The 24,102-nt window shown below is 39.7% G+C and overlaps 1 protein-coding gene across 1 annotated transcript in view; it reads left to right on the top strand.

The window, feature by feature from the left end:
* Positions 1-8,079: 8,079 nt before the first annotated feature.
* Positions 8,080-24,102, top strand: part of SNW1 (SNW domain containing 1) — a gene marked incomplete at its 3' end in the record, with an annotated part of 34,510 nt that continues 18,487 nt past the window's right edge. The window contains exons 1-3 of the mRNA XM_028495120.2: positions 8,080-8,162; positions 12,414-12,567; positions 16,805-16,966. Coding sequence (XP_028350921.2) covers positions 8,149-8,162; positions 12,414-12,567; positions 16,805-16,966 — 330 coding nt within the window. The remainder of the gene's footprint in view (positions 8,163-12,413; positions 12,568-16,804; positions 16,967-24,102) is intronic.

Below are 24,102 nucleotides of genomic sequence, written 5' to 3'. Positions count from 1 at the left end.
AGAAGGAAAGAAATCATAATGATCAGAGCAGAAATAAATGAAAAAGAAATGAGGGAAACGATAGCAAATATCTATAAAACTAAAAGCTGGTTCTTTGAGAAGTTAAACAAAATTGATAAACCATTAGCCAGCCTCATCAAGAAAAAAACGGAGACGACTCAAATAAATAGAAGTAGAAATGAAAAAGGAGAAGTAACAACTGACACTTCAGAAACACAAAGGATCATGAGAGATTACTACAAGCAACTCTATGCCAATAAAATGGACAGCCTGCAAGAAATGGATAACTTCTTAGGAAAGCACAACCTTCTGAGACTGAACCAGGAAGAAATAGAAAATATAAGCAGACCAATCACAAGCACTGAAATTGAGACTGTGATTGAAAATCTTCCAAAAAACAAAAGTCCACAACCAGATGGCTTCACAGGTGAATTCTATCAAACATTTAGAGAAGAGCTAACACCTATCCTTCTCAAACTCCTCCAAAATATAGCAGAGGGAGGAACACTCCCAAACTCATTCTACGAGGCCACCATCACCCTGATACCAAAACCAGACAAAGATGTCACAAGAAAACTACAGGCCAATATCATTGATGAACATAGATGCAAAAGTCCTCAAACAAAATACTAGCAAACAGAATCCCACAGCATATTAAAAGGATCATACACCATGATCAAGTGGGGTTTATCCTAGGAATGCAAGGATTCTTCAATATAAGCAAATCAATCAATGTGATACACCATATTAACAAATTGAAGGAGAAAAACCATATGATCATCTCAATAGATGCAGAAAAAGCTTTTGAGGAAATTCAGCACCCATTTATGAAAAAAACCCTCCAGAAAGTAGGCATAGAGGGAACTTACCTCAACACAATAAAAGCCATATATGACAAACACACAGCCAACATCATTCTCAATGGTGAAAAACTGAAACCATTTCCATTAAGATCAGGAACAAGACAAGGTTATCCACTCTCACCACTATTATTCAACATAGTTTTGGAAGTTTTAGCCACAGCAATTAGAGAAGAAAAAGAAATAAAAGGAATCCAAATCGGAAAAGAAGAAATAAAGCTGTCAATGTTTGCAGATGACATGATACTATACATAGAGAATCCTAAAGATGCTACCAGAAAACTACTAGAGCTAATCAATGAATTTGGTTGATCAGAAACAAGACAAGGTTGCCCACCCTCACCACTATTATTCAACATAATTTTGGAAGTTTCAGCCACAGCAATAAGAGAAGAAAAAGAAATAAAAGGAGTCCAAATCAGAAAAGAAGAAGTAAAATTGTCACCGTTTGCAGATGACATGATACTATACATAGAGAATCCTAGAGATGCTACCAGAAAACTACTAGAGCTAATCAACGAATTTGGTAAAGTAGCAGGATACAAAATTAATGCACAGAAATCTCTTGCATTCCTATACACTAATGATAAAAAATCTGAAAGAGAAATTAAGGAATCACTCCCATTTACCATTGCAACAAAAAGAATAAAATACCTAGGAATAAACCTACCTAAGGAGACAAAAGACCTATATGCAGAAAACTATAAAACACTGATGAAAGAAATTAAAGATGATACAAACAGATGGAGAGATATACCATGTTCTTGTATTGGAAGAATCAACATTGTGAAAATGACTATACTACCCAACGCAATCTACAGATTCAATGCAATCCCTGTCAAACTACCAATGGCATTTTTCACAGAACTAGAACAAAATAGTTCACAATTTGTGGAATATTGGAAACACAAAACACCCCGAATAGCCAAAGCAATCTTGAGAAAGAAAAACATAGCTGGAGGAATCAGGCTCCTGGACTTCAGACTATACTACAAAGCTATAGTAATCAAGACAGTATGGTACCCCAGAACAGGAGAACAGCTGTGGTTCTGCAAAGCATTCTCAAAGAGGAGGAACAGCTTTTATCAAGAGGGGACAATAGGAGAAAGTGTTATGTCCTGGGCAGGGAAAACTGCCCTGGACCACACAGTGCAGGTGGCACACTGGCCTCCCTCGTAGGTTGGTCTACACAGGTAACTGGCAGGTTTCTCTGCACAGTGGACTGTCTCAGGGGAAGAAGAAGAACTCACAATGGCTGACCTCCAAGAGAGAGCTGCTGAGCCAATTATTTTTTTCTTCTGACAGCGCATTAAAATGATTGCTGATGATTAAAGATATTTCTGTGAATAGTACATTTTCCCAATATCTAGTCTCTAAATAGAACTCTACTCCATGTTTTGAAATCTGAGAAGAAAACATTTTAAAAACTTCTCGTTAATGACACCATCTTTGTTCTCACAGGTAGCTTAAGAGAGACCTTTGGGCCATGCACACCTGATGCCTTGGTCTCCAGCAGCTGTTTTTAAAACTGTCAACTTAACAAGCTGCCAAGAAGCTGCTGACCCCTCCTGGCACAACTGTGATGGAATCCTGCTCTCTGAAAGAAATCATTCACCCTTTGGACACAAAGCCCTTCTCACACAACTGGGGCACCTGGGCTCAGAGTCATCCTGGTGCAGGTGGGGTGAGACCAAGCATCACTTTTTGCCACCAGAGTCAGGAAGGAGTCCATACCACCCTCTCTGGGGAGTTTCCAAAGGGTCCAGGCTGGTGGGCAGGGAGTGCCAGGATCTGAGGACCACTGTCCTAAGGCTCTGATGGAATACCTGCCAGTCACAGAACTTAACCTTGGGGCCTGGGCACAGTGGGTCTGGAAGACATTCAAGGTTCAGAGTGGCAGCAACCATGTGCTTCAGAGTACAGGGACACGGCCTGCAGTGCACCCGCTGCCCTGTTGCGTTCTCTGAACTGTCTTAAAGCAACCTCACCTCTGGCCTCACCTCATTTCTAGTAAGAAGGCTACAAAGAGAGAATGTGGAAAGGAAGCACATCTCTAGTTTGAAACATGACTTGGATTCTGATTTAAAGGCAAAAGCAGAGTGGGCTACACAATTTTGTGCATTTTGTCTTAAAAGGGAGGCTCTGTGTAGTTTGTCCCTTAGTAATTGTTCAATGAGCCAAAAAAGGGGAGAAAGGACGTGTCGGGTCCTCCCCTCCTCACAGCCTCCTCAGGAGGCCCCAGCCTGCTCTCTGCACCGCAACCTTCCAGATGCCTCTGCACCAATGAGCTGGAAATCACGCAGCGGGCGGCACTTGGGATGCGGGGAGGCTGAGCTGTGTGCGTGCATAAGGCAGGCAGGGGATGTGGGATGGAGGCTAATGCACAAGGTTTCTCTTTTCAGGGCATCTTTCTGTTGTCTTCCTAAGGAACGACATGGCTACGATCCGACTTTAAACAAGACCAAAAGACAACCCTCAGAATGGGAGAAAATATTTGCAAATGAAGCAACTGACAAAGGACTAATCTCCTAAATATACAAGCATCTCATGCAGCTCCATATCAAAAAAACAAACAACCCCATCCAAAAATGGGAAGAAGACCTAAATAGACATTTCTCCAAAGAAGATATACAGATTGCCAACAAACTCATGAAAGAATGCTCAACATCACTAATCATTAGAGAAATGCAAATCAAAACTACAATGAGGTATCACCTCACACCAGTCAGAATGACCATCATCAAAAAATCTACAAACAATAAATGCTAGAGAGGGTGTGGAGAAAAGAAAACCCTCTTGCACTGTTGCTGGGTATGTAAATTGATACAGCCACTATGGAAAACAGCATGGAGTTCCTTAAAAAACTAAAAATAGAACTACCATACGACCTAGCAATCCCACTACTGGGCATATACCCTGAGAAAACCATAATTCAAAAAGAGTCATGTACCAAAATGTTCATTGCAGCTCTATTTACAATAGCCAGGACATGGAAGAAACCTAAGTGTCCATCAACAGATGAGTGGATAAAGAAGATGTGGCACATATATACAATGGAATATTACTCAGCCATGAAAAGAAACGAAATTGAGTTATCTGTAGTGAGGGGGATGGACCTAGAGTCTGTCATACAGAGTGAAGTAAGTAAGTAAGAGAAAAACAAGTATTGTATGCTAACACATATGTATGGAATTGAAAAAAAATGGTTCTGAATAACCTAGGGGCAGGACAGGAATAAAGACGCACATGTAGAGAATGGACTTGAGGATACGGGGAGGGGGAAGGGTAAGCTGGGACGAAGTGAGAGAGTGGCATGGATTTATAAATACTACCAAATGTAAAATAGATAGCTAGTGGGAAGCAGCGGCATAGCACAGGGAGATCAGCTCGGTGCTTTGTGACCACCTCGAGGGGTGGGATAGGGAGGGTGGGAGGGAGATGCAAGAGGGAGGAGGTAAGGGGATATATGTATATGTATAGCTGATTCACTTTGTTATAAAGCAGAAACTAACAAACTATTATAAAGCAATTATACTCCAATAAAGATGTTAAAAAAAAGACTGGGGGAAGAACAGGTATTATGGGAGCACATAAAATAACCTTTTTGTTGTAAATTATAATAAACTCAAACTAGTTTAAGCAACAAAATAATTTATTGGCTCACTCGGTTAAAAAAATTCAAGGTGGTGTGGTCTTTAGGCACTGCTGGATCCAGGAACTCCCATGATGTTGTTCAGAGGTCTCAACCTCTATCAATCTCTTACTCTCCTTCTCTTTACTCTCTGGTCTCTCCTTTTTGCATGGTGGCTTCATTCTTCCCTGTCACAGGCTCTTGCTTTATGCCAGGAAAGACAGATACTGGTAAATCACACCTACAACCTTATAGCTTCTGATCCAAAAGAAAGGCATATGCTTTCTCTCCTAATTCCATTGATCAAACCTCTAGCAATACTCTCTGTCTCCTTACTGGTTCCTCCCATCTCCCCAACTTCTAAACTCCAGAAGTCTGTCCTTGGACTACTTCTCTTCTGTACCTACACTCCCTCCATTGGTAATCTCATCTGGTATCATGAATGTAAGTACTATCTGTCTCCAACCTAGAACATTTCCCCCATACTTCAAACTTGTATACAAACTGCCTACTTGACACATTTACTTGGCTGTCTAACAAGGCATTTCAAATGTAACATGTTCAAAACCAAATTCCTGATCTTCCCCCCCACCCCGCGCCAAACATGACCCTCTTGCAGTTTTCCCATCTCAGTAAATGGCAACTCTATCCTGGTTGGAGTCATCCTTGATTACTCTCTTTCATACCTCACATCAATTCCATCATCAAAATTTGTTGCTTAGGGCTTCCCTGGTGGTGCAGTGGTTGAGAGTCCACCTGCCGATGCAGGGGATGCGGGTTCGTGCCCTGGTCCGGGAGGATCCCACGTGCCGCGGAGCGGCTGGGCCCGTGAGCCATGGCCGCTGAGCCTGCGCGTCCGGAGCCTGCACTCCGCAATGGGAGAGGCCACAGCAGTGAGAGGCCCGCGTACCGCAAAAATAAATAAATAAATAAATAAATAAATTTGTTGCTTATACCTTCAAAATAGATCCAGATTCCAACTTCTTACCATATCCACTACTAACTCCCTGCCTAAGCCGTCAACATCTCTCCCCAAATTATCTCAAAAGCTATGCATTGGTCTCCCCATTTCCTTCCTTGCTTCTTGGAATCCATTTTTAACATAGTAGTCATAATGATCGTCTTAAAAACATACGTCAGATCAAGTTTTTTCTCTGTTCAGAACCTCCGATGTAATCTCTATATATCGCAAAGGAGTGATCTCCAAGATATATTAACAAGTGGAAAAAAGCAAAGTGAAGAAAAGTGTGTATGGTATCTGCTACTTGTCTAAGAAAGAAAAAGAAGTATAAAAAATATTTATGGGGACTTCCCTGGTGGTGCAGTGGTTAAGAATCCGCCTGCCAATTCATGGGACATGGGTTCAAGCCCTGGTCTGGGAAGATCCCATATGCGTGGAGCAACTAAGCCCATGCTCAACTACTGAGCCTGCGCTCTAGAGCCCGCAAGCCACAACTATGGAGACTGCGTGCCACAACTACTGAAGACTGTGCACCTAGAGCCTGTGCTCTGCAACAAGAGAAGCCACCGCAATGAGAAGCACGCTCACCGCAACTAAGAGTGGCCACCTTTCATCGCAACTAGAGAAACCCGCACGCAGCAACGAAGACCCAACACAGCCAAAAAATTAATTAATTAATTAAATTTATAAAAAATATATATATATATATACTTATTTGTGTATACTTTTAAATGGAAGGATGAACTATAAAAAAGATTTTTAAATGTTATCTACAGGGTGAGGAAAGGAAAAAGAAGGAAGAGACAGGGAAATAATCTAGACTTCTCTAAATGTACTACCTGCTTGTTAAATTTTGGATTTGAAACCATATAACTGTTTCACAAAACTATATATTTTTTTTAAAAAAAAGCAGCTCCCCAAAATCCAAAGCAAAATGAAATATTCAGACCTAACTGGGTATCAAGTTAGTGGCATAATCACACACGAAGGAATTATTCCACGTCACTTTAAAGCAATGCAACCTGACTGTACATGCCTAGAGAGATATACCCTGAGGACAAAAAAGACTTGAAAAAAAATTCAGAAACTATTATCATTAGGCATATATTTAGTAATCATATTAGAAATGTTATTCTGAAACCATTATATATATAGTAGGATAACGTAAATGGATAATTATGTTAACACCATTAGGTACTGAGATTTTCAGAAGAGATACACATATAAAATCAAAGTAAAATCTGTATAATCCTAAACTTGGATTGGAATTTTAGTGTAAATGCATGATGCATTTTCTCAAAAAATATGTGTATATGTGAATTTTTTAGCTCTGTCCACTGAAAAGCCTTACAAACAATAATTGCCCAGTAACGATGAGCATTTGTAGCATCCAGATTGTTTTATTTTTTTACTTTTTTATTTATTTATTTATTTTGGTACGTGGGCCTCTCACTGTTGTGGCCTCCCCCGTTGCGGAGCACAGGCTCCGGACGCGCAGGCTCAGCAGCCATGGCTCACGGGCCTAGCCGTTCTGCGGCATGTGGGATCTTCTCGGACCGGGGCACAAACCCGTGTCCCCTGCATTGGCAGGCGGACTCCCAACCCCTGCGCCACCAGGGAAGACCCCCAGATTGTTTTCTTTAAATATCACTTTCCACTTAAAGAAAAGCTTCTTGGGAAAAGGACTGATTCAAGGTCTGGGGCAGAAGAAGTACTAAATGAGCCTGGAACATCTTGTCACACCAGAAATCAAGTGATCTTGGAGGCGGGGCGCTTCTGCTGCAGCTCAAACTAGTGTGTGCGGTTTGGAAAAATTCAAAGTGCTGTACACTGAGTGCATGCACCTTTCTGTATGTGTGCTATACTGCTATTAAAAGTTCGTTTCTACATCATGGAAGATTTCAAACTTTTACAAGAGTAGAGAGAATAATATAATAAATATCAATTTCCCCATTATCTAGCCTCAACAGTGATCAAAACTCATAGCTATTCTTGTTTCACCTACAGTATATTCCACCCACCTCCCTCTCCCCAATATTTTGAAGATTTCATTTATCCTATCACTTCATCAAAGACTGTGTTTAATCCATAATCTATGTAAAAGACAATCTATCTAAAACACCTACGTATATAAAAACGTACATACATAATACACATAAGGAGTGTTCTAAAGGTAACTTACTAAGGATCACACAATACCTCCCCCCCGGAGAGTGTTTTGGAGGTGGAGTGTGGAGAAGGAAGACAGCGTGTAAAAATTTTTGAGTGTGAATGTTTTCACAGCGTCCAATAATTCTCCATTCGCCAGTCTCACGATTTCCCACTCTTTTATTTAACTTTGCCGCCCCCGGAAGGCTTTCGTATTTGGGACCCCAACAAGGAAAATGAGATTAAGTGTACAATAAAATAAAGAGACTTAAAAGGCATCTCAACTTCGTTAGTATTTTGCCTAGAGAACGCTCTATCGTGTCACAGTGGAAGAGTGATGCATTTGCTTTTTTTAACTGAAGCGCTTATCCTGTGATAACTCCGGTTAGAAGAGAACCGAATTGTAGTCTTGTTCAAAGAACTACAAATCCCAGAAAGCCATTCGGCTAAGGCGCCTGCGCACCGCGCGCTCCTTCCTTTCCCCAACTCTCTGCCGGAAAAGACCCGCCCCGCGGTGCTGTAGCTCGCTCTGGAAGAAGCGGAAGAAGATGGCGCTCACCAGGTGGGTTGTTGGTTTGGGTCCTCGATACGGAAGGGTCTAGGAGCACCCACCTTTTTCATTTCTCGGCCCACACTCTCCGGGCAGTAACCCGGCCCGGGCCACAGAGCGGCATAGGCCGAGGCCACGGCTAGGCCCTCTCGCCGGCCGCCGGGGCGACTAGGCCTCTCCGAAGCTGGGGTCTTTCCTGAGCGGCTTCCCGGGTTGAGTTCGCCCCCTCACTAGGACCGAAAGCCGCGGCGTGGCGAATAGTTTTCTGGCTTAACATGCCGGGGAGTCGCATGTGTTTTCCCTTAAACATCTTGGGGGTGTGGAGAGAGCTCCCTCGGGTCCGCGGCTCGGGTGGACGCGATGGGAGTTTGGAGGGCAGTGGCTTATTTGTCTTGGCAGAGTGAAGCGGGTGGGAGGCGACCGCCTGGCTTACTGCCGTTCGCCTGCCGAAGTCTCTCTCCTGTCTCTGTCCCGAAACAAGGATTCCTGGAAAAAAAAGGGGGGGGGCGCGGCACTGAACGGAGATTTAAAATCAGCCACAGTAGTGGCCGCTGTCTACTAATTCGCGCCGCTGCTCCGCACTTTAACTTTGGGCCTTAGAATTTCTTCCCGTTGATGGAACCACTTCGGATTTTTGCTGTCCCGGTTGCCTTGGCAACCGCAAGTAACGTGGTCCCCGCCTTTAAGAGAAAGATGCTTAAGCGGGAGATTCCAAGGAGTTACGTAACTCCTATTAGTTGTCGACCTTGCTGCCCCATTTAAATAGAAAAACTTTCCATGCGAACGAACGCAACAGAAGTTAAGTGTCACAGAGGGTAAAGAAAGTAATCATGTTAGTACATACGCTTGAGTTCCCTAAACACCCTTCATTCTCCTCATATACGTTTTTCCTGGCTGATGACAGTTATGAATCCTAAACATATTTGAATCAGAAAATTCTTTTGGGAATTACTTTTGGGTGCCTTGCTCTATCCTAGGGCTTGTGTGTATAGAGAAGGAAATCTGACAGTCTTTGGCTGCAGGGAAGATGGGGTACAAGGCATACAGGTATGAAACAAAGAACAACACAGAATGCTTATTGTGTAGTACAAACCTTAAGTGCAAAAAGAATTCGATGGAATGAGCTGAATGAAATGGAGCGTTTTTTTTTAGTAAATGTTGCAGGCAGCAAACATTTGATTGAGTGCACTCCAGATGGGAGACGTGTGACAAAGACTAGTCGAGTTATGAGGAAAGGCTTTGTGGAAAGGATGGAATTTGAAAAGGACACAAAGGAAGAATATCAGAGATATTGTGGGTATTGTGTGCTTAAAACTGCAGTGGCAGGGACTTCCCTGGTGGTCCAGTGGTTAACACTCAGCGCTTCCAATGCAGGGGACGCGGGTTCAATCCCTGGTTGGGGGAACGGCGTGGCGTGGCCAAAAAATTATTATTTTTTTTCCTTAAAATTGCAGGGGCAGAGTGCAGTCTTTAAATAGCTTGACTTACATAGCTTTCTGATTTTGTTGAGTTTTAGCTGATTTGGTTTTTAGAGATGGTCTCAAGTTTCCAGGTGAACTGTTATCTCTGAAATCTGCCAGGGATTCTTAACAGCAGGGACTGGACATGCTGATGTGTTACAGTCCTGGTGTTACTAACTAAAGATTTAAAGTCATACTGATTTAACTTTCTAAACTCGTGTATTTAAGGTTATGTATCTAATAATATCACTTGCATTTAATACGCTCTCTTTAGTAAAGGGGAAAGGATAGACTAAGATGTCTCCACAGTGGCACTATTGACGTTTTGGACTGGATAATTCATTCTTGTATGGGACTGTCCTGTGCACATTAAGATGTTTAGCAGCATCTTTGGCCTCTACCCACTAGATGCCAGTGGAACCTCCAAACCCCTTTCTACCCCCTACCTCCCAAGTTCTAACAATCAAGATGTCTCCAGACATTGTCAAATGTCTACATTGTAGATATTTTGCTCCCAGTTGAGAAACACTGAGGTAGACTTTCTGCTGGCTTATGCAGCCCACCCCCATCATAGGAGTGTACCTCATGGGAATATCATCCTTTACAAAATTAAGACCCCCGGAAAGGCTAGAGTGTGTTCTCATCATAATGCAAGCCAGATTTCCTGTTTACTGGTTTGTCCAAACTCTGCCTTTTGATCATTTTACTGACTGGTTCTTCCAACAGAAGGTAAAGATGAGAGAAATGAAACATAAGTAAATATTTTGGCTTCTTTGTTACTGTCTTTATATCCCTCCTATGTATTGGGTATACATGGTTTACTGAAAACAACTGTGGTATAAGCCCAAAACGTTTGACTCCATTCATCCAGTTAGTAAATCGCATGTGTTGAAAGTCTACCATATGTCAGGCTGGAGTTGGTTTTACAGTATTGAATCAGTCAGGCAAACTTCTTATCCTCACAGAACTTGCATTCTAGGGAAGACAGACTGCAGGGGTAAACAAATCAGTAATGCAAGTTCAGGTAGTAAGTACTAAGAATAAAATACAAATAAAGGGATAGAGAGTGACTCAAAGTGTGGGGTGGAATGCTGTTTTGGACAAGGTGGCCACGTAACAGCTGTTGGGAGGTATAATTGAGCAGGGACATGAATACTAAGAAGCAAGCACTAAAAAATCTGGGGAAGAGTTTTCTTAATAAGTAAATAGAATACTTTATGGCAGTGGGAAAGCAAATGTAAAGATCCTGAGATGGCTTGTTTAAAGGAACAAGTGACATAAAAATGAGTGTAAAGGGAAGAGTGAATATATTTCTCTTGCCAACATTGAAGTAGGCCCTGTTGTGAGCTAGCTAGACAATGCATGGAGAGTTAGGAATAAAAGAAACAGGAGGCGTGATTCCTGCCCTCAAGTTGCCTACAGTCTAATGAGAGAAAGAAAGGTAAATAAATAGATGATAGCAATAAATAAGGTAGATGTTGTAATAATGATACATAGAGGGTCTTGTGAGAGCATGGGTGGTTAGTTTGGGCAACTAACCCAAACTGGGGGAATTGGGGAACAGCTCCAAATAATCAAAGATTTATGAAACACATACTGAATGGTATTTCGACACCGTGCCAAGTGGTTCATGGGTACTGTCATTTAATACTCACTACAGCTTTGTGAGATAGGTAATCTTTTGGTCTGTCATTACAGATGAGAAAACTGAGGTTCAGAGAGGTAAACAACTAATCCAGGTTAGGGAGTGGCATAGGCAGGATTTGAACTCTGCGTTCTTAGCCATCGCATTACCTGACCCGCCAGACTGGATTAGAGCCCTCTGACATATGCCGTCATAACACTCTGTACTTTTTCTTATCACTGAGTAAGTGGATTACTATGGATTTGTGTGATTTTGATTGTCTCTCTCCCCTGCAAGACTCAGCTGTCTTTTTCTGTTCATCATCTCATTGCCTACCTAACCCAGTGCCTGCACCCCAGCAACCACTAAATATTTTTGAATAAATAAGCTCTACTGCTTATTCACATGTTCTTACTAGTCAAGAATCACAAAGGAACCTTAACTTTTCCATTAAATATATTATTCATATACTGGAATCCTTTTGTGGTACTTTGGGATATCTCTGTAATAACATTTATCATACTTAAAAGTTAAGAATGGTTTAGTAGAAAGGCTGCTTTGATTAAAGAGTACCGAATTACATCTTTAGAATTTCTGCTTTGAATCTTTGACCTCTTGAATTTTAAATTGCATTCTAAACTAGATACCTTGGAAAAACACACTTAAATGTGCAACTCGTGTTTTCTTTTTTTATCCACCTCTTTGTTACATTCAGTGCTAATATTTATTTTTTTGTATTGATGCTAAAATAGTTAAAAGTAGGAAGCATTAAGAGTAAAATAGTTAAAAATAAGGAGTAAAAGAATAGTAAAGACACTAAGAAAACCATATACTAGAGAGTTGACCCCTTGGTAATTGAGAAAATTTACTTGTTTATTATAAGAAAAGAAAGGTGGAAGCATAAAAACTCAATGGTTTATTATGTGAAATATCTGTTAATTTTTTATTCTGGGCACCAGTTGCCTGCATCCTGGTTAGATGTTTTTACTATATGTCTGTTAGTACTTATTTCTTTCCAGGCATAATAAAATGACTGATGATCCTGCCATAAATCATTGGAAAGTTTGTTCTTTTGCTCAAAGGGAAAAGTATTACAAGAAAATAGTGTCTGATGGCCAAATTGCAGTAATCAAATATAAGAGTTTTAAAAATTCTGACTTTTATTATCTTTGCTTATAGCTTTTTACCTGCACCTACTCAGCTGTCTCAGGACCAGCTTGAGGCTGAAGAAAAAGCAAGATCGCAGAGATCACGACAGACCTCACTGGTCTCCTCCCGAAGAGAACCTCCCCCATACGGGTACCGGAAAGGCTGGATACCTCGGTTATTAGAGGTAAATAATTGTGCTGAAAATTATTATAGCACCTTTGTAAAATAAATTTAAACCCTAGAACTTCTGCATATGCATGTCAGTATGATAGAATTCTGGTTGTGAGCTCTCAAGACGTGTACTTCCCACAGAAGATTGAGCTTTTTCTTCTTGCTTATTCTCACTGCTTTATGATCACTGGAGAAGCGTACAATTTATGTCTCTTCTTATGTCAAACTGTTACTCATGTACAGAAGAAACTAACAAACCCTTTATGTTTGGGGAGGATTATAGTATGTGGAATAATGGGAAAGTAAGAGGAAAAAGATGAAAGAATGGTTTCATGTTCAGGTGCCTTTCCCTCCCTCTCCCCTTCATGCACAATGCTGCATCACCCTGAAGAAACAACTTTCCTCCAGGGAAAACTCCAGCAGCATTTCCTTTTCTGATTTCTTTCCTGTTGGTATAGTGGATAGAACACTGACAAGGAGTTTTTTTTAATTAATTGTTTTGCATTATAGCTGTGTTCCTTACTCTTTGTGTGACCCTGGACAGATCCTAAGCTCTCTTCATCTGTTTTCTTATCCTCAACTTGAGAATGTTAATATATCCTAACATACAGATTAGATAAATTTGGGGGAAGGTATAAGAGACAGAATTTGTTGGTTGATTTGGAGGCAATGAGGGAGAAGGAGGAATCTGAAATGATCTTTTTATTTTTTATTTTTTTTAACATCTTTATTGGAGTATAACTGTTTTACAATGGTGTGTTAGTTTCTGCTTTACAACAAAGTGAATCAGTTATACTTATACATATGTTCCCATATCTCTTCCCTTTTGCGTCTCCCTCCCTCCCACCCTCCCTATTGAAATGATCTTTTTATATCTCTAGCTTGTTCCCAAAGAACAAACTTTTTTGGCAGCACCTATTCTCCTAATTACTCAGGATCTTGTGCATCAGTTCAATGCCTATTCCTATCCCTAATTCCAGGGCATTCTGCCCATGCTTTATCACCTTTTTTTTAATCTAGGGAGAAACGCAAACATTTGAGACTTTCCTCCTCCAAGCCACTTCCTGTTCTCCATCTCCCTGTATTCATTCTGACTCCTGCAAATTTTCCTCCTCCAATTCCCAAGGGATATACCTGCCCTATTAAAAACCTCTGTGCCTATTCATGTTTGTACCCAGTTATTTTCATTTTATCACTTTGTCATGTTCTGTCTTTATATGGTTATAATTTTACTTTACAAATGGGAAGGACCCAGTGTCCTTAGCTTTTTTTCATATGCCTGCAAGTGGTGATCATAGTGAACTAAGTATTCAGTGGATTGAAATATGTTGCTTAGCACCTATAAAAAGGCAACTGTATTCTTGGCCTCTCTCATGTTTGTCATTACCCCTGCCCTACCAAACTCTTTGTACAGCCTAGAAGAGGAACACGCAACTAAAGAGATCATGTCTTTTCCTAACATATTCCCTGGTGATTTTTTTCTTTCTTTGGTTGATTTTTGTTCAGCTGTCCTCTGGTCCTTATTAATTCTAGTGTGTGGAAGCCAGTCTTACCACACTTATGGGATTTTTGTTGTTGCTTTTGTTTTCACTGATAATGTAATTTGTGAGAAGCAGAGCAAAATAAAAGATATTAAGGAAGCTGTGATGCCGTCTTATCTGTGGCAAAAAAGATAGAACTTGTCATTATCTAACAGAAGGCTTGAGTGTTTCTTTTTAGGGATTACAGATGCTCTACATTTGGCCTCTCGATAGATTAGGGTGGGATGGCAGGCATCATTTTACCTACAGTAGAAATGTCATCCTTACTTGCATTTCAGCATCAGGACATTCAGGTACTATTAGCTTTTAAAATCTTACTTGACTATCAAAAAGTGTCATATATACTGGTGGAGCAGAATAGTTTATTTGAAAATCAAACCAAAATGGCCAGCTAATAGAAATACTGTGTGTGCTTCTTGAGGAGAGTGAAAGTTCTGTGGAAGAAAGCATTTTGTTCTAGTTTTGGTGTGTTTTTTTTTGCGGTACGCGGGCCTCTCACTGTTGTGGCCTCTCCCGTTGTGGAGCACAGGCTCTGGACGTGCAGGCTCAGCGGCCATGGCTCACGGGCCTAGCCGCTCTGCGGCGTGTGGGATCTTCCCGGACCGGGGCACGAACCTGAGTCCCCCTGCATCAGCAGGCGGACTCTCAACCACTGCGCCACCAGGGAAGCCCTGTTCTAGTTTTTAAAGTAAAAGCTATGATTTTTCTGGCAAGCTTTATGACCACGTAATGCCACATCTACAGTCTTGAAGTGCTTATTATAGTTGAAGAGCTTTAGTAAATTTGAGCCCATGTCAGATTGATGGCCTGGGTACAGGTAGGACCTTTCTTGGGAATACCTTAACTATTTTCTGCCTAATTTGCAAGAAAACGTCTCCTTTAGCTTTATTGTTTATTTTAAAAAGTGTCATACCTTTCTTTAGCAAGTAAGCTTGTTGAACCTAGAAAATCATATATCCAGGATCTAATGGAATATTTCTTGAAGGAGGAGATCATATAAAAGTGGCTATTTTCGTAATTTTTTTCATCAAACCCCTTCTAAATGATTAATATTAATATATTTTTTCTCTCATTTCTTAGTGAAATGATTTGCCTTTTTTTGAGCTAGGGTATTTCAGTTTAGTAAAAAATTTAAAGACTTTTGGAGTCAAAAGATCTGGGTTCAGGTCCTTGTAGCTATCCATGAGACCTTGGAAAAATCAGTTTTAACTTTTCTAAACTTGAATTTTTTCCATGTGAAAATATGAGGTGTTGAAGACCTACAAGAATTAAATGAGAATATATGTATTATATTTTGTAAATTATAATAAGGTACTAAGCAAGTATTATTAATTTTAACAAAACTATTTAAATTATATTTAATATTCATATGTTAATTTGATGATACACATTTTTGTAATATTAAACTTCATTGACAGACTTAGCTTGTTCTACTTTAGAAGTCTTAATTCTCTTCTAAGTAATTGTATAATCATCATTAGAAATGTGGTAAACTCATTTCTGGGTCCTTCCTATTTATTTGCTTCTCATGGAACAACACTGAATAAATAGTATGTTGTTAAAGTCTGAAGAAGAAATATAATTCTTTACTTTTTTTTTTTTTTTTGGCTGTTCCGCTCAGCTTGCGGGATCTCAGTTCCCCGACCAGGGATTGAACCTGGGCCACAGTGGTGAAAGCCCGGAATCCTAACCACTAGGCCACCACCACATTTTTGCTCTAACTATAGCATGACCTGTCCTTCACTAAGAAAATTATGTATGCTAAAATGAAAAATCTTTTCCTTATGCTAAACATTTTGTTTAATTTCTTCCTGTCGTACATAAAATCCACATCCTTGCCATGGTCTAGAAGCCCTTTCGTGATCTGGTGTTTGTCCACCCATGCAGACTTATCACCTATATGTCTGCTCCTCTGCCCTCAATAAGCTACTGCCCCAATGGACACTCATTTCCTAGGACATGCCAAGCTCGTTCTTGCAGCAGGGCCTTCACACTTGCTGTTTAATCTGCCTAGAAAATGCTTCCTTCAGATCTTCCCATGACAGATTTCTCATCATTCAGGCTTTAGCTCATGTTACCTCTTCACAAAGGTTATCCCGACCACACTATCAAAAATAGCCCCTCTTGGGACTTCCCTGGTGGCGCAGTGGTTAAGAATCCGCCTGCAGGGGACACGGGTTCGAGCCCTGGTCCGGGAAGATCCCACATGCCGCAGAGCAACTAAGCCTGTGCTCCACAACTACTGAGCCTGCGCTCTAGAGCCCGTGAGCCACAACTACTGAAGCCCGCGCACCTAGAGCCTGTGCTCAGCAGCAAGAGAAGCCACCACAATGAGAAGCCTGCGCACTGCAAGGAAGAGTAGCCCCTGTTCACTGCAACTAGAGAAGGCCCACTCACAGCAACAAAGACCCAATGCAGCCAAAAATAAATAAATAAATTAATTAATTTTAAAAATAATAAAGAAAATAGCTCCTCTTCCCAGTCCCTTTATTGCTTTCAAGGCATTTATCACAAGCCAAAAATTATGCTTTTTATATCTTTGCCCACTAAAATGTATACTCCACAAGGTCAGAGACCTCTGTTTTGTTTACTGCCATTTCTGTAGCATCTAGCATAATAAGGGTTCAATGGTTATTTGTTGAATGAGTGACTATATCTTAAATCTCAAACTACTAATAAATATTCTTTTTATTTCTTTTTAATATATAGGATTTTGGAGATGGAGGTGCTTTTCCAGAGATCCACGTGGCCCAGTATCCCCTGGATATGGGACGAAAGAAAAAAATGTCAAATGCACTGGCCATTCAGGTGGATGCTGAAGGAAAAATTAAGTATGATGCAATTGCTCGACAGGGACAGTCAAAAGACAAGGTAACCCTCTCATTGATTTTTTTTCCCCATTGATAAATATTTTGTGAGGAGTTTTTTTAATTGTATGAAAAATGATAAATCTGGCCATTTAGTTTATGTTAAAAGTAACAGTGACGGGGCTTCCCTGGTGGCGCAGTGGTTGAGAATCTACCTGCCAACGCAGGGGACACGGGTTCGAGCCCTGGTCTGGGAAGATCCCACATGCCGTGGAGCAACTAGGCCCGTGCGCCACAACTACTGAGCCTGCGCGAAAAGAAAACTCAAAAAAGCCAAAATTAAATAAATAAATAAAATTTTAAAAAAAAAAAAAAAAAAAAAAAAAAAAAGTAACAGTGACGTATACTTAGGCTAACTGAAGATGACTTCATAACAATGTGAACAATATAATATGACTTCATAACAGCAATGACTTTTTCCTTTGAAATTCCCCAAATTGATGATAGGTTATGTATACTTAAGGGTTTTTATGTATTTGTTTTACATTTTAAAAACAGTTCTTTTTTTTCCCTTCTAGTTTTATTGAGATATAATTGACATACAGCACTGTATATTAAAAACAATTCTTTTATAGTACTAACTTTTTTAAAGGCTAGCAAATTTTTAAAAATCTACAATCCTAGCACCCTAAAAAAATTAAATTTAGTTTTATCTGTAGTCTTCTATTTCTCTTCCATGTACTTAAAGAGTACATAGATACTTAATTATTTTAATGGTTCATTTGAATAGAATTAATCACATAAACTTCTTTCTCCCTTGATTAAGTACAAAACTAGCACTTCCTACTTTTAGGATGGCCCTGCTTACAAAGTAATCCAAAGACCAAAAATGAAGTTTACTTAAAATAATCTCATCACAGAGCAGCCACACTCAGAGCCAAGGAACTGTTTTTAAGACCTAGTTTTTTTTTCTTTTAACAAATAAATACTCCAAGTAGAGGTAAAAGGGCTCTTTAGAATTGAAGATATTGGGGAAAGTACTTGAGAACCTTCACTACCTTTCCTTTGCTTCTCTCTCTCCCAAACATTTTCATTTTACCCTGTAAGACAGCACTAATGATAAACCATCCTTTGCTCCTCCATCATGGCTGCTAGTTTGGGGGTAAAACAATTATGCAGTCATGCAAATTTGTATCTCAGGTTTCAGCAGAGCTGTCTTGATGTTCCTCCAAACTTAACTCCTACTCCTCTCCATCCCCTCTCAGTTTAACAGGTGACTCCCCATCTGTTTGCAGATAAGACTATTGGAAGAAAATTGTCGGCTTTCTTTATCCTGCACATGTCTTTTTGTCTTGACTATTCCTTTTGTCTCTATAACAAATCTCTTCTCCTATCTAAACCTAATCTTGCCAAGTGTATTCTAGTGTATCCTGGATCTTGTCCCTTCCCCTTTTCTTTGTAACCTCACCTTTACGTGTATTCCCACTTTACATATATACACACACACACGTACACTCAAACATACACATCTTTTTTTTACATGCATGAGATTTTAATTCTCATAACTCCCATAGACGCTTTTTAATTTTTTTACTTAAGATGTTTTGAAGATTTTCATTAAGAAAAATCTATATAGATATTCTAAGCATTAGTGGTTTCCAATTTTTTAGTTGCACACAGTGCTGTATTCAAGATCCATATATAAACATCTTTTTGCACATGAGTATTTGTGTAAAATAAATTCTTAGTAGTCTATACATTGGGTCAAAGGATATTCACACTTCAAATGTGACACATAATGCCAGTATGTTCTCTAAAAAGCCTTTGCTTAACAATCATTCCATTCTTTTGTGTTTCCCTCAGACCCTCCATCTGTTAGTCACCATGATTTATCTTATTTCCTTAACATTTCTCTGGTATTGTCCCTTCTCTGCTACTTAGTTCAGACCCTTATTTTTTCTTGCTAAATTTACTGCAGCAGAGTCTGAACCCATCTCCTTGGCATTTGTCTTGCCTGCCTGAAAAAACAGTCATTTACGTTTTTCTGTTTCTCTCCCTCTCTCCCCCACATAAACACACACAAGCATGCACACTTAAAATCTTTCCATAGCCTTCAGGATAAGAACCAGCCAAGTACCTTATGGAACACTTGACCCCTTGCTTACCTTTCTAGCCTAGCATCAACTTTCATGACCAGAATACTGAAATCCAAAAATAAAGAGTCCAGTTTTAGCCATTCTATTTATTTTCAACACAAAATAATCACCATAACAGGTGGTTGTTAAAGAAGAAGAAACTTTCAGGCATACCCTATGAATGTCTGCTATGAGGAACTTCTTGAAGCTCCCTTATTATGGCACGTTCTTTCTTACCTTGGGAGCTTCCCCTGGGCGCCCTCCTATGCTGGGGAAAGCTGTCTCCCTATTCTTTTTTCTGGCTAAATTCTATTGCTTTCAAGTCACAACTCGCTCTTCACTATTCCAGGATAATCTCCCTGATCCTCCCTAGCTAGATTGGGTGTCCTTCCTGCCTATTCCCTGTGTTTACTGTAAAGTAGCAGTTGTAATTATCCTTTTTGTTGCAGTTATCCTTTTGTTGTAGTTATCCATTCACTAATAATGTTCTATGTCATTTGACTAAAAGCTCCTTGAGTACAGAGATTATATCTTTTCATTTTCCTCTTTGGCACCTAACTTAGCGCCTGACAGCTTGACAAACAGGCATTCAGAAGTGTTTGTTGGAGGTATTATAGCAATATTTATTGAATAACAGAAAACCACTTTTCCTGAAGCCACTAAGGAAGCACGGTCCACTCCTGCAAAAGGAAAAATAGGTCCCTATACATGCAGGGCATATACTGGAAATTTACCCTGGGCCATGAAGGCCTTCATTCACCTTTGTTTTGGTGCACCTCTCCTTCTCTGGAATAATAACTATGCTTTATTGGTATGTGCTACCTGTCCTCTCATTTATTAGGAAAAAGCAGCATTTTAGGACAATAATTGGACATTGACAGGATGTGTAATTTTGAATGAAATACAGTTTTAGCCCATTTTACATGTATATTGGTGATTCTTTTGTATTGAAAGTAGAGTAGAAATGTTAAAACTGAACTGTTTATTTTTAGACTTCAGTATTCTGGCCAAATAAGGTCTCCAAAGTATTGTTCATTACACAGTAAAAGCCTTACACGTTTGCCTAGAAATCAGCCACTGGATATGAACCCTAGACTAGTAGTTTATAGGGGTACCACTCTCAGGTTCATACTAACCCTGACTGTAATGGGGAAGTCTGTACATGTGTGGGGTATATAGGAAACCTCTCTACATCCTGTTAATTTTGCTGTGAACCGAAAACTGCTCTAAAAACTGCTCCTAAGACTGCTTAAAAAAAATCATAATAAATAACCACAATGAAGATTAAAAAAAAGAAAAGAATAGGGCACTCAATGAGTTGAGCAGAAAGATACTGAATAGAATGACTACCTGGAGTATTCTAACATTGTTTATGATGGATGTATTTCCTTGCTGGACTTTATACCCTGGAATATACATTTGCATTCCTTATACAAATTTAATTAATATGTTATTTTAAAAAGTGGATGTATTAATGCATGAAGTTCTAGGCTGCATGTAATAATTCCACATTAACTATGCATTGGCATTTGAAGGAGAGGGACACTTCTTGATTGTTTGGGACTGTCTTGAGCATTGTATTATGTTTAACATAACTGGCACTACCTATTAAATGCCAGTAGTGCCCCCTCCTGCACCCCCACCATTGTCTTAAACAGACATCTCATGTATTTTCAAAGGCCCTGGGGAGGGGAGTTGGAGGCGTTAGCATTGCCCTGTGTTAAAACCACTGATTTTCCTGTTTTAGAAGTAGGAATTGGCTACTAAATGCACAAAATGAGATTTTTTTAAAATTCATTGTCATTCAGAATACTGATATGCAGGGTCCTTGACATAGGATGAAAATGGCTTATTGGATTATTGAATTTGCACTATACTGCAGTGGTTTCTGATTTGTATCAGAGGGATCTGGCATTCTTCAGAAACCAGGGACTTCTCACTGAAATATTAATAGTGGAAGAGCAAGAATGGAAAATGCTAGCTGTAGGTATAAGAGGTGAACAAGGTAAGGTTCCAAGGGATAATATTCTAGGGCAAGTCTAAGGCCATTGATCTCTCTAAATGTAAAGTAAATACTGTGTACAAGACTTAATAGTAATACAAAATAGGGAAGGAGAAAAAAAAATTTAAGTAAAAATAGAACTAAATCCTTTTTTTATTTTTCTTATTTTTTTTCCAATTGTGACTTCAGTCATAAATCTTGAAATAAAAAGCCTGGTGTTTACATTTTTCCTTCTGAAATCGTTAAATAGGAAATGTTACATACATGATATTGCCTAAAAGAATGCCTTCAACCTCTCAGCCCTCCCAAAAAAAACTCCAAACAACCTTAATCCCAAGATAAATTGTATGTTATTACCTTGTTCATAGGATTTTACAAACTATGTCTATAAAGACAGTGTTTTCTTTCTACCTCTGAAATGGTAGCTGTGCTGACAAGCTTATCCTTTTAGTCAATCCAATCCTTTGCCAGTTTTCAGTAATAAAAAACTTCTGTTTCATAGATGAGTTATTACTTTATCTTGCTCACAAAACTCATTTGTGCTCCTGATACCTTCGAAAGTATATTGTAATTTTTCGGATAATCCTCCCCAGCCCCTTTGCCCCCTGAGATATACTGAGTTTCTTCAGCACATTTGGTTCTCAGGCAATAAAAATTTGGGGTTTTATAGTTAATACCATGGAGGAATCTTGCCCTTCAGCTGTCCTTCACTCAGCTTTGTGAAATGCTAGAATCTTATTGATGCTCATTTAAAGGGTTATTAACTTTGGAATACCCAAATAAGAAGCAGCAAATGGCTCTTGTATGCTAAATTAGTATTGAGACTTTATGTTGAGCATATACACTACCAGGGAGTAGAATCCCTTCCTGTAGCAATTACTGTGTAAAAGTAATTAACTCTTCATAGTCTTGGTATTATTTTCTAGAGACTGTTATATAACTTTTAATTCTTATGATATAGATTTTTTCCATACTGAAAAGAAGTAAGACTTTTTTTTTTTTTTTTAATTGTTGGCTGCATTGGGTCTTTGTTGCTGCACGTGGGCTTTCTCTAGTTGTGGCGAGCCAGGGCTGGTCTTCATTGCAGTGCGTGGGCTTCTCACTGCGGTGGCTTCTCTTGTTGCGGAGCACGGGCTCTAGGCACGCGGGCTTCAGTAGTTGCGGCATGCGGGCTCAGTAGTTGTGGCTCGCAGGCTCTAGAGCGCAGGCTCAGTAGTTGTGGCGTACGGGCTTAGTTGCTCTGCGGCATGTGGGATCTTCCCTGACCAGAGCTCGAACCCGTGTCCCCTGCACTGGCAGGCGGATTCTTAACCACTGTGCCACCAGGGAAGCCCAAGAAGTAAGACTTTTGAGGTAAGCTACGAGCTGTGTGATCTTAACGCACTGAGCCTTGCTTTTTTCACTGGAGTGAGCTTTAGGGTCCCTTCCAAAGCGAACACTCTGAGAGGATGGTGACACTAGTAGCTCCCATATCAATAGACGTGTTTTGTGGTAAATTATCTACATTTCTTACCTGATCCCTTTTCTTATTCCTTAGAAAAACAAGCTAGAGATTTCAGTCTATAGTCATGATACACTTTTTCCAGGAAATCAACAGCTTATATAGAACATTCTGCAGGTCCCAAATATATGTACCTTTAGCATAGAATAGAGCATCTCTGAAAGTCATACATTCAACCATTTGTACAAAAACTGTTGACTGAATGCCTCCTGTGGACCAGGCATTGTTATAAGCCCTGGAGATACTTTAATGAATAAGAGATTCCTCATCAATAATATAGGTATAATCATTGTGCACACCTCATAGGGTTGATGCGAAAGTTAGGTTAGTTTATATATATAAAGCAAAAGAACAGTGGCACAAAATAAGTGCTTAATAAATGTTACCTATTATAATTGTTATTACTTTAATGGGGAAGACAGGTAAAGTTTTAAAATAGATAATACTGTAAGCAGTGCTTTGAAGAGAGTAAACAGAGTTCTGTGACAATGATTGGGTAGGGAGGGGTTTCTCCTTTAGTGAGGGCAGTCATAGGAGGCCTCACCCTTGCATACCTGACCTTTGAACCAAGACTCAGGTTGAGAACCCAACTGAAGAACCGGGAGCAATACTCTGTAAAGGCCCAGAATTGGGGGAAAGCAGGTTGTGTTCGAAAAACAGAAGAGTCCATGGTGACTGAAGCATAATGAATGAGGGAGCGAGAGGTACAGGGGAAGATTGGAGCTCTAGGCAAAGCCAGGTCAGGTCGTATAGGCCATTAAGTTTTTTTGCTCTGTTGTTTGGAGTGAGAAATTAGCAATAGCATGCATTTCCTTTAAGCTATTTTAAGGAATGTCATGGTAGAATGCAATTATTGATATAAGACTTTGACTTATAGTAGTAAACATTTTCTTCTCCAGAAAATTTCTGAAGATCTCAAGTGCCCAGGAATTTGGTTTTCTTTCATATTTATAAGTTGTCCTTTATCTTTATGTGTGTCAAAGAATTCCTAACTCAAGCAGCAAAATCTAGAATGCTGCTTATTTGTTAAATTTCCAGTACTTCTGTTTTTCTATAAAATCTGCCATGTAAGTTATTATGGAAGTATTCGAAAGGATATATGGACATGAAAGTCAGTAATATTCTATTTGGCAGAGGCCTACCAATCAGATAACAGTCCTAAATTTAGATAATGAGTGTAAAATAAGGTATGTGTATAGAATTTTTTTTTTCATGGAAGAAAGTGTTCTGGGTTTTTTTGACCATGGCATATGTTCATTTTCTTATTCTATGAATAGAGTTGATGCCATAAAAGACAAACATTATAAGTAGGGCGAGGTCAATGAAATTTTTTAGGCCTCCTGAATTTGGAAATTATTCAGTAACCTGACTTAAATTCCAGTGAGCTTGTAATCCAAGATAATGGTGCTATAGGCAGTTTATGTCATCATTAATTTCAAGTCCTAGTGAGCCTCAAAAATAGGGATCACTGGGCTTCCCTGGTGGCGCAGTGGTTGAGAGTCCGCCTGCCGATGCAGGGGACACGGGTTCGTGCCCCGGTCCGGGAAGATCCCACATGCCGC

This window comes from Physeter macrocephalus, chromosome 11 (genome assembly GCF_002837175.3).
Source record: "Physeter macrocephalus isolate SW-GA chromosome 11, ASM283717v5, whole genome shotgun sequence".
In the NCBI taxonomy this organism is placed as follows: Eukaryota; Metazoa; Chordata; class Mammalia; order Artiodactyla; family Physeteridae; genus Physeter; species Physeter macrocephalus.
The sequence above is the reverse complement of the archived record's forward strand: the minus strand, read 5'-3'. Positions and strand labels throughout refer to the sequence as shown.